The sequence below is a fragment of the Sesamum indicum genome, linkage group LG13, assembly GCF_000512975.1.
Source record: "Sesamum indicum cultivar Zhongzhi No. 13 linkage group LG13, S_indicum_v1.0, whole genome shotgun sequence".
NCBI classification, from domain to species: Eukaryota; Viridiplantae; Streptophyta; class Magnoliopsida; order Lamiales; family Pedaliaceae; genus Sesamum; species Sesamum indicum.
The window spans coordinates 1,908,165-1,922,986 of NC_026157.1; the positions used below are offsets into that span (position 1 = coordinate 1,908,165).

At 33.8% G+C, this 14,822-nt stretch overlaps 1 protein-coding gene and 1 long non-coding RNA gene across 3 annotated transcripts; one reads left to right on the top strand and one right to left on the bottom strand.

Moving 5' to 3' along the window:
- Positions 68-6,656, bottom strand: LOC105176107 (ATP-dependent DNA helicase DDM1). Of its 2 annotated transcripts, none has more exons than XM_011098811.2 (16): positions 6,411-6,656; positions 6,148-6,229; positions 5,214-5,474; positions 5,052-5,138; positions 4,508-4,854; positions 4,220-4,409; positions 3,935-4,110; positions 3,007-3,076; positions 2,734-2,923; positions 2,244-2,339; positions 2,065-2,159; positions 1,827-1,946; positions 1,459-1,578; positions 1,219-1,317; positions 1,005-1,115; positions 68-656 (listed from the first exon to the last, which is right to left on the bottom strand). In XM_011098811.2, the coding sequence occupies exons 2-16, from the start codon at positions 6,214-6,216 to the stop codon at positions 417-419; spliced, it is 2,271 nt and encodes a 756-aa protein (XP_011097113.1). In that variant the 5' UTR covers positions 6,217-6,229; positions 6,411-6,656; the 3' UTR covers positions 68-416. The 2 variants fall into 2 exon arrangements, with proteins under 2 accessions (XP_011097113.1, XP_011097114.1); XM_011098812.2 differs by having other exon boundaries at positions 6,407-6,656.
- On the top strand, positions 8,240-9,856 carry LOC110013076. The gene is made up of 2 exons (XR_002288240.1): positions 8,240-8,332; positions 9,481-9,856. It is a non-coding gene; the product is annotated as an uncharacterized LOC110013076 (long non-coding RNA).

Sequence of the window (14,822 nt, forward strand, 5' to 3'; positions counted from 1 at the left end):
ATGGAAATAAATACTAAAAATAGCAATTGATACCAAAATTAGCTGTTGTGAGCAAAAAGAAAAGGTGAATGTATCACTACAAATTTCTTTTACGGCATCACTCAAAAGGAAGAGAACAATGAGCATGACTGTTCTCACACTAGATTCCTGGAGAATTCATGTAACAAATAATGTCAACATCCCATTGTCACACCCTTTTACATGGGATATGGGTGGGACGAGGTAAATCCTGCCAGCCTACTTCCACTAACTATGAAATTAACTATAATTGTCTATCCGGACATCGAAAATGCATTCCTCTCCAGATATTGACAAAAAACAAGAGGATATATGAGAGTTGGCAAAAACATTCAGCTCTCTTTAAAATGGGCATGGAAGCAGTGACAAGGCAGCACCTGTAAGATAACGATAACAGATTAGCTGTTGAGAGTAGAGAGCATGCCTCCAGTTGTAGTGGGGATGACCACCTCCCAACCAGGTCCTTTAAGAGGAAGAACATCCCGTTTTGACTCGACCTTCTCATCTTCCTCTGATAAATTAGCAACCAAATCGCTACGGTCCAAAACTCTCTCCAGATCTTCATCACTAATATCAGTCTGGATCCATTTGTCCTCTTCATCGTCTTTATCATGAAGAAGAGCTAGCAATTCTTCTTCCTAGAACCAATATAACTACGTCAATGGAAGTAAGGTCTTGAAACCAAGAATACAGTATATGGTGTGCTGTGGAGCACATCAGCAGTTTATATGTCAGATGCAACAGAAGTTGAAGGAATGAAAACATTCTTCATATGTAAATAACGAATGCCAGCATGATTTATTTTATACCCAATGATGAAGAAGCATACAAGATAACATAATTATGCCTTCTTAACCAGTCAATTACGCCTCAGTCCTCACTATAAAATGTGCTGAAGAAACAAAGACTTCTGGAACAAATACTAAAAGAAGACATCAAAAGGCTCCAGAATAGTCTCTCTAGTTATGCACAAAATTTCAACTAACCGTCATAATGTCTGTTCCATCAGGCTTGGATCTTTCCAGCTTAAACTGACCCTTTCCAATCACCACATGTTCAAGTTTCAACTTGCTAAAAGCTCTTTTCAGAATCCTACCCTGAAACCATGTAATATTCTCCTGATATTGAACAAGGGGGGAAGAAACGCAAAAACATGTGTATGTAAGTGAGAGAGTGACAGGAATGTCTCTTAGGAGGCACCTCAACAGATTGAGCAGTAGCTAGCCTGTAAACATGAACAGGTTTTGTTTGACCAATTCTGTGACACCGGTCCATTGCCTGTAAATCCATCTGAGGATTCTGGAATGCAAATTAAACTTCATCAATTCCCAGAATAGAAAAGTAGCAGATACAGCCAGGTAAAATAGCATAGTGTGCATGAAAGGTGAGCTTGTGTGCAGTGTGTTTGAGAGAGATTAAAACATGAGTTGAAGAAGGTACCCAATCACTGTCATATAAAATGCAGGTATCAGCTGCAGTAAGATTAATACCCAGACCACCAGCCCGGGTGCTAAGAAGAAAGATTCTGTAATTACTGTCCACATCATTGAATTCCTTAATCTGTTTGTGATTCACCAAATGTAAGTTCAAATAAGTTTCCAATGTTAAGCAGAAAAAGCAAACAACTAGTTCGTGAAACATAAGGTCCTAGAGGATATTCTTCAAGTATGGGCATACAAGGTACATAGAGAGTGCCAACAAAAGAAACAACTGGCATCAGATGTTCTCCAAAAAGGAGAAAATATGGAAACTTAGAACAGTAAAGAACAAATGAAAGCAAAAAGAAAAATCCAGTAAGATAGCAAAACCTGTCTTCTTCTTTCTGCCAATTTAACACGGCCATCAATTCTGCAGACTTCAAATCCCTTTTCACTGAAATAGTAATCCATTATGTCTAAGATCTTGGTCCATTGAGAAAATATCAAGACCTGTTATATCGCAGAAAAAACTAAGTCAGAAAAGGAAAAAGAGAGTTAAAAGCAAACAGGAAATAACAATTTGCATCTTCACAATCATCTCAATATAAAAGAAGAAGCTCTCAAGTACTTTGTGCTTGCGAGCAAACAGTTTAGCCAATAATCTGTCCAATAATTGAAATTTGCCACACTGCTCAACTATCTGTTCAACAGGTGGATAACAGTCTGCCACAGAATACAGGAAAGTAAAAGGTTAGAGAGGATTTAATTGATTCAATTTAATTAAAACGATGGCTGGCAGATACATACGTGAACCATCAAATGCAGACTCCAAAAGGTCTGGATGGTTGCAGTTCTTCCGGAGTTGAATCATCAAATTATTCAGCTTTCCTTTCATACCATAAGCTGCACGCTCACAAAGTCAGTCAGGTTGATTATCCAGATATCATTTTGATTAAAGTAAACCATCGATCCAAAACTATTAGTTTTTAGAATAGAGCAGGAAGGAAGTTTAACATATGAACCATCCAAAAAGAAATGTGTCAGATTGAAAAACCAGTACTGGCTTCGGAAGAAACCAAAAGAGAAATGTAAATCACAATATAATGTTAAGACAAAAGTCAATTCAGCTTATTTTGAAGATAATCAGCACCCCAAAAAAGAGAGTAGAGATAATACGTGACAAATAAAACCATAGCGGTCAAAGACTACTTCAAAATGACTTAGATGTTCCTTTGAAGATGCACAAAGACTAACAGATATATGTTCAGAACTATTCAGCAACCCGTACTAGCCATACCGAAATCTGTTTTCTCTCTCAGGTGATCTTCCAGCTTTGCATTAATGAGATGCTCCTGGAAGTTCTTCTGATGTGGAGTCATTGAGGCATACAAGATAATCTCTTTCTTCCTAGGGAGCAGTTGTTCCACATCTGCTTTCATTCTGCGTAGCAGAAAGGGACGCAATATAGCATGAAGTTTGGCCACCACCTAAAGATATATGAGGAGACAATTATGAGAATAAGCATCAACTTAATCTTCCTTGGAAGCTCAATCCACCAAAATGAGCGCACCTGTGCCCTTCTTTTCTCTTCCATTTCTTCCCTGAGGCCTTCATTAGCACACTTCCCCGAAAAGTCAAACCTGAAAGGTCCACAAAACAAATAAGCAGTCAGGAATGAAGTAAAGCCTCAATTCAACCGACATGGGTACACTTCATGGATAACCTCAATATATTTTGGCTATATGGAGATCTAAAATCAGGGATGAAAAGGCTTCAGAAGATCATGGGAATTAATCCCAAAAGATTTCTGGCATGGACGCTAATATGGTTTCCAGAAGTTCCCTAGATATTTAACTTAAAGTTTGGTAACACTTTTTGGATCTTGCCAGCCTCAATTTATCCACCATACTCAAATTTTCAGCAAAATCATAAACTCCAAATTCTACTGCTTCATAACTGAGTACCTGAAGGAAAACAGCTAAATCGTCCAGGAATAACCTTAAAGGGGGAAAAGGAAAGTTAGAAGAAAAGCATTCCCATAATCCATAGGGATAGTGCAAGCAAAACCCTGGTGTCTTTGTCAGAAACTAGAAAATTCCTAAAACAAGGATCCAACAAAGACATTTTTTTCTATTTACTATCTCACCTGTTTAAGCATAAAAATTGTCAGAACTAATGTATTTATCAAAATAGGTAGAGCATATTAATCTCATAAAAGTTGGTTCATGGTTGTGCAAGTATATCTTCTGACAATAGGATAATCTATAATGAACACAAACTGAAATCCGTAACTACTCAAAAGAGCAGTCAACTACAAAAGTTGTAAATGCACGAGATGGCAAATGGTAGATATAACGCTTCACATACTGTAGTCAAAAGAATAAATATCAATATAAAAGAAGAATAATCCATTGCAGAATTTAACACAAATACAAGAACCACAGACTTTTAAAGGAATACTGCTGGTTGATAAATATGTAACAATGAAAAGTTCATACCATGACTCGAACTCTTCGTGAGATGAAAAAATATCAGGAAGAATGAAATTCAACAGTGACCAGAGCTCAGCTAAGTTGTTTTGTAGAGGGGTGCCAGTTAAGAGAAGCTTATTCTCAACAGATAAGTATTTCAGTTGCTTCACCAATTTACATTTCGAGTTCTTCAACCTGTGTCCCTTCAGAAAGTATAATATTTTTAATTAAAGCAACAGTAGTACATGAGTGATTCTTAAACTCAGGCACTTACACAAAATTCAGGAAGGAAACACTATTTACACTACATACCTCATCAACAACCAGGTACTTCCAGCTGTAATGCCTGAAGTGTCGTCTTGCATCACTCATTGCAATTTCATAAGAAGTAATTACAATAGGAAATCTGGGACCTACTGTCCGAGGCATGTGCTTTCTTATAATTTCATCCCTGTCTTTCTTACTACCATGGTAAATGATTGCCTCCACCGAGGGCACAAACCTACCAAATTGCAACCAAAATGTCATCTCAAATTACACTCATATGCTATGTGAAAAAAGAAAAGAGTATCTTGAGTCATAACAAGTAGAAAGCAAAACCTCTGTATTTCATTCATCCAATTTGAGAGAGTGGAGAGAGGAGCAATAATCATGAAAGGCCCATGCATTCCATTTCCTTTGAGGTGTGCAAGAAAAGCAATAGTTTGAATTGTTTTCCCGAGGCCCATTTGATCAGCAAGGATCCCATTCAGTCCATTTTGCCACAATGAAATCATCCATTTTACGCCTTTAATTTGATAAGGCTTCAACTTTCCACCAGTCAACAAGGGTACCAGTTCTGCCTGCTCTTTCTCAGCTCTCTCTTCATCTGTAATGGTTGAATCTTCAGCGGAATCACCATCTTTAGTTCTTGTAAGCATGGCTGCAACAGCTCTCTTGGCTTTCTTCTACAGATGTACAGGAATTGTTTGGACATATTGCTCATAAGTGGTAGTCGAAAATGATAAACGTTAATCTTACAAACATAAACTTGGACATTGAAACTGATCAACACAAACGCTGAAATTGACACTACAAGTTCATAGCAGAATTTCTTAATTAGAGTGTAACCAACAAAAGCAGGGAAAGACTAAAAATCATTTACATTATTATAACTTGCACCAGCCTTTCTTTTGGTACCACGGCCTCTCTTGCTTTCTTTAACAGTTTCCCCATCATCCTCAAATCCATTCTAACATATTGAAAAACCAATTACATTAGCAGAGTCATTACGAATCACATTATTATTGCATCAGAAGAAAGAAACCTTTGTAATATCGTCCATTTTCTCCAGCAGAAACTCAGAGTAAAGTTGGGTTTGTGATAAAAGCTCATCCAATTTAGTGAACTGGATGTCATTCAAGTGAGGTTCTTCTCTAGGCTCATTTGCCTTCTCCTCTTCTTCTTCTTTCAACCGATCTTTCAGCAGTTTTTCTTCTTCCTCTTCCATGGTTCTGGAAACAAGAGAATAATTTCTATTTTCTGCTTCAACATCTGCTTCCAATTTAACAAGGTTCTCCTTGCAGTCCTTCAGCTCAAAATAACATCAAGAACCAGATAGCCAAGCAAAAAATCAATAGCTAAGAAAAGAATAAGATCAATGCATAAACCACAAACTTAGTTGAATGAGATCCTAACACATAGTAAATTCAAGGAATACACTAATCCTACATTATTAAAAAACCATTTCAGATGTACACGGCAAACAAACTGGTCAAAGAATTAAGAGCTCAAGCTAGAAGAAGTATAGAAACTTTCTCACTGTAATTAAAAGCTTATTCAGTACCACAAATATTAGATACTGTGGAGGGCCAAAACTTAAACAAATTGAGGAAAAGATCCGCTTATGTGTTACTGCAACCATGCCATCTACAAAATATCCAATAATCTTCTTCAATGTCGTGTGTAACCAAAAGGTAAAATGCAGCTGTCCCCGATTGGAGTAGCTCTTAGAACTACGTTCCTCCAAATAAAAAATAGAACAAAAAAACAAAGGACAAATGCTCACTTGACAAAACAAAGGTTTTATTCTCTAACATAGAGTAAACAGCAACCCACCCCCCCCCACCTCCCCCCCCCCCTCCAAAATTTAAAAAAAAATCACTTGAAACAATTTGAAATAGCGCTCAAGAATGAAGGCGGCATGAAATCTATTTAAAAACATGAAAAAGCAAGAACTGCCGAGTAGTTAATCGTTATACCTCGTCTTCAAGAACAGAGGTCGGAGAATCTGCGGCAGGCTCGCTCTTCACTTCGTTCTCCGCCATCATATCCCCCCAAACCCTAGGCCATGAAAACAGTCCAACCCGAAATCAAATCAAAACCCACAAAACAAAGCAAGGAAAAGAAAATGCCTTCTCCAGAACTCATTTTCAAGTTGCGCAAGACAAAATAAAGCAAACTCAATACAAAAATTTTTAAAAAAGTAATTACAAACCGTGTAGAAAGTAGTTAACGTACTTACTTGATATCCCAAAAATGTCCAAATTTGCAAACAGGTGAGCCTTTTCCCCTACTTACTCTCTCTCTATGTGTGTGTGTGTGTGTACTGGAGGCAAGAGGCCAGCAAGAATGGAAGAACTGAGAATAAATGGAGAGAGTGATACAATGCTGTATGTCTCGGAACAGAGAGAGTTGATTATTTTAATTTAATTGCCATTCTGTCGGGGAGGCAACGAGCGGGAAATCAGATATTTCATGTTTGCCCTAAAAGTTTCAGATTATTTCAGAAAAAGCCACTCCATTCCTATTTTGAAATCTCACTCCGTCCCAAGACCCCAAACAAGTTTAAGGTGGTGTTTGGTTGTGACAATATTTTTGGGAATATTATCTATTTATACCACATTTAATTGAAAAAGCATCTTATTGATATATTATTTTTTTTAAATTAAATCTTTCTTGTAATTTTTTCACTCATCATATTTTTTCGTAAGTACCTTTTGGTAGTTTTTTTCTTATTATTTTTATCTTTTATATATTTTTAATTAATTCTAAACTTTATAAAAAGTAAATAATATAATTCTAGAAAATGTTTTATCCGAAATATTTTATAAAAATCATGTACACTGCATAGAATGCACCACCATCTCTATATCTATACTATGTATAGTTAAAAAAGGGTGACATGATGTCTCAATTATTTTCGTCTGTCAATTTAATATTTTACTTAATTTATTAACTTCCCACGCACCCATATAACTTTTTGCTACCTCATTATCTTTCAATAATTATTTTTTTATTTTTTTTACTATATTTTTAATAGATTTAATATTAATTTATTATTTTATATATACGTCATTAAAAAATAAATATTTACACTTTCAATATACATTCGTTATTGTTAGTTACAATGACAAGATTCTAATGTAAAAGTATTATGTGATGTAATTCTTAACTAATAGTTGGGTTTAATACACTTAAACCCCTTTAAAAATAAAAAGTTATACTTTCTTTCTGAAAAATTTTAAAATTGCACTTATACCCCTAAAAGTATCACTGTTTTCACTTGACGGATTTTTTTTATTAAGATTTAAATAAAAAAATATTGACGTTAGTACAAAAAAAATTATTAATTTATGATTTTACCCCTCATTTAATATTTTTATATAATAATTTTGTACCTATAAGTGGAAAAAGTAACGATGTTAACCTCACTGCATAGATATATATTATATTTATCTCTTTATAAATAAAAAAATAAATATATAAGAATGTTAAATGAGAAGTAAAACTAAAAATTAATGCAATGTTTTTGCTGACGTATGCATTTCCCATTTAAATTCTAACATAAGACAATGAGGTATAAATAAACAATTTTCTGAGAGGGCGTAAGTATAATTTAAAAACTTTTTTAAAAAAATTTATAATTTTATATTTCTAAAGAAAGTTTAAATGTAATTTAAACTTAATAATTTATACTACATTTCCGAGGGGAATAAACTTGAAGGGATACCATAAGTATTATTTTACTTTATATTTTATGAGTTTCAACATAGTTCTAACATATCAACTTTATACTTGCGTTTGAGATATTGTTAAAAAGTATTCAACTTCTTAAATTTGAAAAATAGAAAATAGCCTGAAATAATGTTTATCCACACTCTTATAGGGTGTATGTAACTAAAACACATACTTTCAAAATATATTGGATTGGCACATTTTTCGAAGACACTTGATAACAAATCGTCTTGAAAATTATTGTATGGTGATTATTTTTCACTTCATTTCTTTCCTTTCGCCTATTTATTACAACATGACTAATCACTAACAATTTTCAAAAAGTTAAGTGCCCGAACAAATAATCTAGCTAGTTGTTAGTATTCACTTTTATGGAGGCCAGAAAGACATTTGGGATCTTATTTTTGCTATTGGTTTTCACGTTTGCTCGTATGTCTTTTAATTTTATAAATTTTTTTTACCAGATTTTGTCTAATTATTTGTATCTAATTACACACATAAATGTTTAAATATTACATACACATGTGGTAAAGCATTCAATGTTCATTACATGTCTAAGAAGAAAGCCCTTGGACCCTTTTATCACACTACAATACATGCCATGTATAATGTCGACTTTAATAATGTCAGATCATATCAAAGTTCATATTCTATCATTTATGTTTTTTGTAATTGTTGTATTCAATTGGAAAGTTGCACTGTATACGTATAAAGATATGCATAATGTACATTTGATGGTATATTTGCTGAGCATCTCTTTTAAGTCTCCAAGCTCAGCTTTAATATATTCGATGTTATGTTGTAGCGGTTAATGTTTGATGAGATAAAGGATTAAGTTATTGGGTAGATTATATTTTGCCAGTTTAACTATATATGGTTTTACACTGTCATCTAATCTTCTTTTTTCTGTATCAATTTACCATCTCAACTTTGTAAAATTTGCACTAGCCAACATGACCATTTTTTAGTGAATTTTTCTGCCGAAAAAACATTACATGCAGTCCACATGTGATGGTTAAAAGTAATGTAATAATAATTTTTCGGCAGAAAAATTGATTGAAAAACAGTCATATATAGAAAAGTGCAAATTTTTATCAAAATTGATATGGTAAGCTGAGACAAAAAAAAAAATAATTAGCAAATTATAAAACCATATATAGTTCGAATGACAAATTGTAATTTACCTAAAATTATTTAATAGCTAGTAGAATTTGTGATAGTTACATTTCTAAAAACATGTAATCTTTTCTTTCTAGGACATTTTCGGTGTCTTCTATTGTGTTTGTGTAGCAAGGCCCACTAGATAGCTCCATAAGCCTAAAGTGAAACACTAGCTATCATTATCTTCCCCAATGTTGTGATGTATTTTTATTTAAAATTTTAAATATGATGTTATCCTATTCTGAGTTATGGAAAAATTCTTGTTCGGATTAAGTTTGGTAGAACCAAATCAATCACAGAGCAAGTGTAAACACTTGTTATGTGATTGATCACTTTTTAGAATTTTTCGTGAGTTGTATTGGTTTTGAAAAAATTGGTACAATGAGTTATATATATATTTGTGATGTAAAATACAGAGATGAACATCCCTCAAGTGGAAGCAAAACGTTGTTGGTCAAAGAGCCATGATTTCAAGGGTATTTGTATACGCCACGAAAATTGTGCCTTGCTTTGCAGGATTCAGGGAAATAGTGGTGGTAAATGTCGAGGGTTTCCGCCTGCATGTAAATGCAGCAGACGTTGTTAGTTGAAAATCCATAGGATGAATTGTGAAGCAGAAGCTACTGTATTGTGTTGTAATCTGAAGAATTTGTATATTCTATTATCCTTCTCTTTGTCGTTTCTTTAGGCGTTTGGAAGTTTTGCTACAAATTGAGGACAAAACAGTTGTTTGATTTTTTTTGCATGTAATTTTTTACATTATGGTAGATTTTCTTTCCCTTTATGGCTCCATTTGAAGAGTTTCATATATATGCAAAACAAATAAAAATTTAAAATGAATAATTGACTCTCCATCATTCTCATTTTAACGTGCATGTATTAACTAGTCCCATGGACCTTTCTCCTTTTTCATTCTTTGATTTGAGACCTTGAAAATGGTCTTTTTAATTGAAGAAGTTGTTCAAAATTTAGTGTTAGAGTTGGAACTTAATCAATTCTTTTTCTTATATCTATTTTATTTTTTATTCGAGGTGTTTAGTGCTTTACTAAGATGGGAAAGTAGGGTGACTTTCGAGAATAGTAGTCGCTCAAGGGGCCCACGTATTTCTCATTTGCTTTTTGCAGACGACTCTCTTGCTTTTTGTCATGCAAGACCAAAAGATATTATATGATGAAGGGGATTCTTCGCATTTATGAATATGCATGTGCATCGGGCCAAGTAGTGAATTATGAAAAATCCAAGATGGTGTTTAGTTAGAACGTACCAGGGGTGAATAGAAGAGATATTACTAGGATTCTACACGTGTTAGAATTGTTCCAAGTCTGGAGAAATATCTGGGATTACCATCTATTTTCTATTGGGCCAAGAAGCACATGTTTAAAAGCAGGTAAACAAGTGTTGATCAAATCAGCTCTCCAATCTATTCCTACAGATGTGATGGTCTTTTTTTCTGGTTCTGCTGGAGTTCTTCAAAGGAAGGCAAATTGCATTAGGTGGCTTGGGGTCGATTGTTTCAAAGTAAGAAGATAGGTGTTTTTGGGTTTGGAGGTCTCCTTGGCTTTAACTTGGGAATGATGGCTAAGCAGGCATGGGGGGTGATTTCAGCACCAAGTAGTATGCTTGGTCATGTGCTTAAGGCATGATATTTCTCTCTATGGATTTTTTGCAACTAAGATAGTTATAATCCTTAGGTTACATGGCGGGAGATTATGTCAGCACAATTTCTTATGAAAGCAGGATGTCAATGAAAGGTGGGTGACAGGAAATATATGTGGATTTGGGTTCATAATTGGATATCGCGTCCCTTATTGTTTAAACCGATCTCTCCCCCAATTGGAATGCTAGTTGATTCTCGAGTTAGTGAGCTGTTATTACTAGAGGGAGAGAGTGGAATATGGATGTCTTGCCAGCGCATTTCTGTGAGGATAATATCAATTGTATTTCTTCAATATCGTTGGCGAAACAAACATGTCAAGATAGGAGAAGTGCCGCGGTGGGAGTGGTTGTTGGTGATTGCATACGGAATTGTGTTTGCTAGAGGGCATTGTGGTGTCCTAATGTCTCATAAAGGATTCTACTGAGGCAATGGCAGCACGTTTTGTTGTAGAAATCGCAGGGAATTTCCAAGTGTAAAGTTCCAATTCCCGGTGATGCTTTATTCCACTGGCTTGTTTCTCCAACTGTGGGAGATATCAAATTGATGTTGCAAGTGGACATGCATGGGCGATTTTTTCGGGGGGCTAAAGAAGTGAATCAAGCAGCTTGAATCTTGCTAATCATACTTTGTTGAGTACAAAACATGATGAAACCCCTACTCGACATAACGATTTTCTTTCACTTTATTTTTCAAAAAGTGGAAAATGATTCAATAAATTCATATTTATTGCTATTCTTGTTGTCATCCACATCATTACTAGAGTAAGTTTTCTAGATTGAATTGTAGATGTTGGAAACGTGGACCACTTTTGAATAGCATGACCACGAACGCTCCAGAAAGAAAATTCACTTGATGGTTTAATTGGATTTAATATATGTTTCTTCTTATTATGTTATGCTCTTTATACTTCTTAATTTTACATATGTTCTATTCATTTTTTGTTCTTACAGAAAGAAGATGGATGCAACTCTATCAAATAACTTGAATCATAAGTATGAAGAGATACTAAAAATTGGACGGTTCATGATGAAACACTTCTAGAAAATGGCTCAATAACTATAAATAAATTTGAAGCTAAAAATCAGTATCGAACTAATTAGCAAGTAAAACTTTCACGTTAATCTATATTATTTAAGATATATTTTAAACCATTCATTGCTAAATTTGTTAGCAAGTAACTTTTGTTGCTAAATTCATTAGCAAGTAGCAACAAGAATTTTAATTGTTGATTAGCTAGCTTTTTTGTTTGTTGCTATTGATCTATTTTCTTGTAGTAATTCTAGAATAAGAAAATGAAATATTCGAGATACTTGAATCAGTGCAATAATCTTGAACACTAAGGTTTTAAATCTTTTTGGGCATTGGCATTCACACTAAAGTACTCTAAAACGCAACCCTGCTATATCACTACACTAACGAGATCAAATGTTGGGTATTCATCACACTACCTTTGCCAGGGCAGCCCAGTAATGGTTCATCGTCGGGCAAACATTCTCCCACAAACCGCACTGACTCGTTGGAAGACGCCATGGAAGGCTCAAAGAGAAAATTGCAAACTCAAAACAAAAAACCCAAAAAAGGAAGAGGAGTAGGAAGCACAAACAAGAAGAAGGCAAAGATAAACTAAAAAATACTTACAAGAATGAAAAAACAGGAAGGAAAAATGCAAGAGCTCTAAAATTTCTCTCTCTCCAGATCATGGGGGAAAAGAAGAAAAGGAAGGGATAAGCCTGCAATAAGGAAGGGAGAAGGTGCCAAGGGCTACACCCACCCACGTCTTTGCCAAATAACCACTTAGGTTGTGACTAGGCTAAAAATTTTGAACGAATTTCCCCAACACCCCAACAACTCCCTAGAAATGTAGAACCTATCTTTTAACAGACCTAACCGGCCAAGGTTTCCTAGGCCTGTAACCGTCTAAATTTGAGGAAGCTTATCCCCAGCAACCATCAACCTAAGTCCCTAAATGTCATGATTCTTCACCCAATGAGCGGATATGGCTATAAAGCTAGCCTTCTCCTCCTAGATCAAGGTAACGTGAATTTTGGCAATAAAGCTCTCTATTATGAAAACTCTCTTGTCATTTTACAACTCATCAATGCTCTATTTTTTTTAATTTCATCTTTTCACAACTATTTGTTGGCTTAAGCATTGGTGTGCGAATGTATTTTTTGGAGGTTTGCTTTTGAGGCTTGTCGAAAATTCACCCCAGAAGACTCAAGTCTAAGAGTTATCAAATAAGCAACTTTTTACTGGCATCAATAAAAAAATTTAATTTGGATCATTAAATTAACATAAATTTATAATATATTTTTCTGTTTTATTCTATATATAGATATCTAATCAATACTTATCATTTAAAAAAGATGGCATGCATATTGGGAAATACAGTTGTAGTAAATAATTGACAGAAAATATATAACTATACAACTAGCTTTATCTTATACTGTATGAAATAAATTTAAATTATACATTATTGTCTTTATACTTAGATAACACATACTTAAATATTTCACATTGATTTTTTTTGTAAAATAAATAAATATAGAAAAATCTATGTACATATATACATCGATATATTATGTTAATTTTGTTTGAATATAAAAATATATGCAATCTTCTATGAAGTATACAAATATGTGCGTGTGTGTTGTGAAAGCATATGGATACGCACTGTATAAATATAACGCACATAAAATATAATATAATATTTTTGTGTGATGCTTATCAAACTTATGAGCACAGTAGTAAATTACGTTAAGTAATAACATAATGTGCATATATATGAGTATGTCACACACATTTAATATAGATATTAATATCATTAAAAAAAATAAAACAAAGTATTATACAGAGGTTAAGTATATATATGTATATACACATGCATATTATTTTTGTGTTATATGATTCATATAAATTTTTATATATTTTATGCATTTAAAACAATATGACCATAGCTTTTGTAAAATATAAAATTTACTAAACATTATTTTAGCAATATAAGAATAAAACAGCCCTTCGATAAGAGAAGCACACTCTAATCCCATATTTTTAGAAATAGAAGAATTCCTAATCTTAAATTACACCAAGCAAATTTAGAAGTATTAAAAAAAATAACCCAAACATGGTGTACTAAAGTTTTGGCTGATTTAAGACCAGCACAAAACTCACACAACAAAGAATACTAAACATATCCTGCTGCCTTTTCTTATATTATTTATGTAAAAAAAACAGATCCACTAAATGAATTGACATCTGTAGTAACTTATATTTCCTCAGAAAATAAATAATATTCAACCAAGAAGTATATTTCGTCCCATTTTAATTTAATCCCGAACATATTATCGTTTATTATCAACAATTTTTGAACTTCTCCATAAACATATTACCAAACCACTCGTTGCGTTCCCAATGCAAAACTTCAAACTTTCCAAACACGAAACTGATTTTCCAAATTCTTCCAAAGCCTATATAGAAAACAACTTCAGAGATAATAGCATACTCCCAGTTTGTACACAAGCAGCAGAGAAAACCAAAAAAACAGAAATCTCGACAAAAGAGGCACTGAAGGTGCTGCTATGCAGCATATAAATGTCTTATCTTGCAAACTACATCTACCACAAAGACCTGAAAATTGCACAAGCAAATTACTAAAACAGATATGCCGTCTTAGTTCAAAACAATATCCATTTGTGCAATTTTCATGCAACTACAATACTTCTCCAAAAAAAACACCTGGGATGAGCAATCTTAGGAAAATGTTCCAAGTAGGAGTCCTACCTTCACTTGAATACTAGTGCGTTTCTTCATACCAGGACAAAGCAAGAGAAAAGAAAACTAAATTTTCACATGAATCAAAAGAATTAAAAATTGTTTTACTCAACCATATAGCAACATGGTATCACGACAAGTTTTGGAGAGAAAAAAGACAAAACCTAACTAGATACAAAATTATGTGTTCCAAAAAACATGAGAACTAAGTATAATCTCCTCAATGACACCTTTCTCATATAATAAGCAGCACGCATCCTTTCCATGTGGCTGAATGCATACAGAAAAAATAAACTTGCAGGCTCCAATGCACCATTTCAGTCATAATT